At 47.3% G+C, this 3,424-nt stretch overlaps 1 protein-coding gene across 1 annotated transcript in view; it reads left to right on the top strand.

Annotated features, from left to right (window-relative positions):
* The first annotated feature begins 6 nt into the window (after window positions 1-6).
* Window positions 7-3,424, top strand: part of BMP6 (bone morphogenetic protein 6) — an 83,910-nt gene continuing 80,492 nt past the window's right edge. Inside the window, exon 1 of the mRNA XM_010708455.2 lies at window positions 7-81. Coding sequence (XP_010706757.2) covers window positions 57-81 — 25 coding nt within the window. The 5' untranslated portion in view covers window positions 7-56. The remainder of the gene's footprint in view (window positions 82-3,424) is intronic.

Raw genomic sequence — 3,424 nt, 5'->3', positions numbered from 1 at the left:
CGCCGCTGCCGCCGGTGCCCAGCGCGCAGGACAGCGCCTTCCTCAACGACGCCGACATGGTGATGAGCTTCGTCAACCTGGGTGAGTGCCGAGCGCAAATAAAGCGAAACTCAAAAAGAAAAGGAGTATTTTGGCTGTCCGGGGTTAAGTCCGTGCGAGGTGCGGCCGCCGGTGCTCAGGGAGCGGCCCTCGGCTGTGCCTCGTGTCCCCGCAGCTCCTCTGGGGCCGGCGGAGGCGCCGCGGGGTGGGTACGGGACAGCTCTTCTGGTGTCCGAGCCGGGGAAAGCGGTAGAAATCTTGCAGAAGTTCTGCCAGATGCCAGCCCTGCTCTTCGGGTGAAGCGTGGTCCTGATGCGAAGGGCTCCGTGATGGGAATTTCGGTGGGAAAGCCGCTTAACTTATCACTTGAAGGAGCCTTGAACGCTAGCCCGCAATTAGAAGGGAACAACGTAATTAGATTCAGCCTAATGTGGAGAGGGAAAATATTTCAGTTGGCAAGTGGCAGTTCCTTTTTAAGCGAGTTCCTGTGAAGCTCGAGCGTCTCAGCGCGGCGGCCGAGAGCCGGACAGGGCTGCGCATCGGGCACCTGCATGCAGCTCGCACCGACATTAGTGTGTTGTTTCCTCACACATAGCAGTGGTGTGTTGCTGCAGTGGGAAATGTATCCAGGCTAGCAGGGTGCTAGGTGTATTTGCTAGCTCGGTACTGCCATGTAGGTATTTGGAGCGAAGCTAAATCTGCTCTCTGGGCTGGGAGATTTCGGTATTCAATGGGAATCCCTCTCTCCTGCCGTGCCCTCCGTGAATACGAGCGTTCTTGGGGCAAGCAGAGCTGCTGCTCATGACTCTCTCAATTGCCTTGGGGGCTTTGAGGACTGATGTGAAGTTGATAAGCGCGGTGGCTTTCTGTGAGCCATCCCCATTGTATAACTGTGAGGTGCAGGGCAGCTCCCAGAGGGGCTGATATCAGGGAGAGATGTGGGCATGAAGCGTTTGCTGGTGTGTAGCACCCTGCATAATGGGGCAGCTGGTGAGCAGTATTAGACAGTAGACCTGGAAATATTTGGGTTTTGTTATTATTATTAGGAAACAAAAACATCCATACGACTCAGATCGGTTCTAATAATTTGGGTCTAGACACTTATGTAACAGCAAGGAAAATTATTCCTGTAGCATAGTAGAGCAGCGCAATAGAAACACTGATTCCGAGTCTCAGGAAGTATGAATCAACCGCAGAAATTTCTCATCGACTTCCAAGTTCCGAGTCATAAACCTTCGTGTCATTGAACGCGATTGTTTGTTACCAATGAGTTCACAGATTGACGGATGGAAACCAAACAATGGCTCAGTTGTTCTCTGTTAGGTTCGAATAAGGTTCTGAAGAGCTTCGCCTGTGTCCAGCCTTGAAGAGTTGCCCTTCCATTACTGAGATGACAGCTACCAAAGACATTTTTCCTTCTTTTTTCAGTCAGAAGGGTATATCGCCTTCAGTACTGCATCTGCTGCAGCACAGATCTGGCCAGGCGAGTGCTTCACCTGATAGCTGGAGGTTCTGCTTGGTTGTGTGGACTTGTGAGGTGTGGGCAGTGTTTCCCTGAGGAAACGTGGGAAATTCACATTTTCTAGGATGTGCTCAGCACTTTGCTTTGAGAGACACCTGCTAAGTATCAGGTTCTATTACAAGTGAAGAGATGCACGAGATTCAAACCAGGTCAGGTAATTTAAAGAATAAATTTCATTTGCCGAGTTAAGATTTAAAAAAAAATTATAATAATAAAAAAAAATTGATACAAAATAGTGGTTACAGCAGGTAAACCTGCTTCCTACTATGGGAAGATAATCTCCAAGGCATCTATTTCAGGCATATTGCCTGGGATAAAGCACTCAGAAAACACATATTTCTGTCAGTTTCCCACTTAAGAGGGCTCAATATTGAACTCAGATAAAAGCACATGTGTTTTTAATCTCTCTCTTTGAGAGATATCAGGCCAGCCAGAGTATCTAAATTCTGTGCTGAGGGTATGGTTGTACATGTTGCCGGGGCAGCACAGTGGATCAGACAATATCCCAGTGAAACTGTTCCTCTTCAGGAGCATCCTTGGATGAATGTAGACACTGGCATGGCTTGACACAGTACTACTGGCGATAACAAACTGTGTTAATGTTTCCCGTTTGTATGATATACCTTCCTCATGGCACTAGCAGGGTTCTCTCCCCTTTATCCTCTTGGAATGGCTTGGTGTAGGCGTGGACATGGCTCTTTGAGGGAGTGACGCTAGGCTGACAGCTAGACTTAGGCTAGTGTCCCCCTGTTTTACTTCTAGGACTGTCTTAGTGAGGGATGTACCAAGCTCCTCACAGCAAACCTACTCTAAGCTCAGGAAGATGAGGGCAAAGGCCTCATGCTTGGACCTGCAGGCTCGAGCTGGGGCTGTGACTGTCCAAACTCCTTTTAGTTTCTTTTGAATCCTCGTGGCTAAAACAGGAAGGAGATGCTCTCCAGACTGTATTTTGCTAGCTGGCGCCTTTAGAGAGTAGTGCATGCCATGTGTAGCAGCAGAAAGAAGACCCTCAAAGGCTCTGTTACTTTAAATGTATCCAGAGTTACTCTCTGTATAATGAGAGGAACAGTGTGGATCAAGACAGGGAAGAATCTTATCTGGTCCCTCATCCATGCAGGTCACTATGCAGGCATCCACAGTGGGAAGAAAATGTGTCCTTCCACTAAGGGAAAAAGGGAATGCAGTAACAATCTTTGTGGATCTCTAGTATGGCCCAAATCTATTGCTATCAACAGCTAAACAACAATGCCAGAAAAATCTGAACTAATACAAATTCCAGTGGCAAGCACTGTAGAAAGTGCACTTTTGAAGCGTGGTGCTGGGTCATTATTGTTATGTATTGTTCCTTCTTGGGCAAACTACCGGCGTGGATTCAGTGTATCTCTTTACTTTGGGGAGAAAAGGCTCTCTGCTTTCTCTCAAAACCCAAATCTTCCCTTACGCTCTTCTGCATGATTTGAGTTGTGACTGTGATGAAAAGTTTCTTGAATGTTTGAATCCTTAAAACCTAGGCAATCACAGTCTTCCCTGTATGGTTTCACATACCTGGGAGCAAGAGAGCTGCGTTTCAGTGCCAGGAAGCCAGTGCATGGCTGGCTGTGCAAATACTCTCTCTCTCCTTGCCTGCAAAGCAGTAGCTTACGGATGTGGTGTCCTCTGAGCCATCTCTTCATCTTTTTTTGGCAGCAGTCTCCTACCAGATTTACTTCTAGGAATGATCTTGCATAAATCCATGGCAAGCAAGCACTTACGCACAGTCACTATGGCTTTTGATAGGAAGGAAGCAGTGCTAAAGCACTCCAAATTCATTTCTAAAGCAGATCTTTTTTTTTTTTTCTTTCTTTCTTTTCTTTTGAAGCATCT

This window comes from Meleagris gallopavo, chromosome 3 (genome assembly GCF_000146605.3).
Source record: "Meleagris gallopavo isolate NT-WF06-2002-E0010 breed Aviagen turkey brand Nicholas breeding stock chromosome 3, Turkey_5.1, whole genome shotgun sequence".
Taxonomy (NCBI): Eukaryota; Metazoa; Chordata; class Aves; order Galliformes; family Phasianidae; genus Meleagris; species Meleagris gallopavo.
Note: the sequence above shows the minus strand (reverse complement) of the source record. Positions and strands in the feature narration are given on the sequence as shown.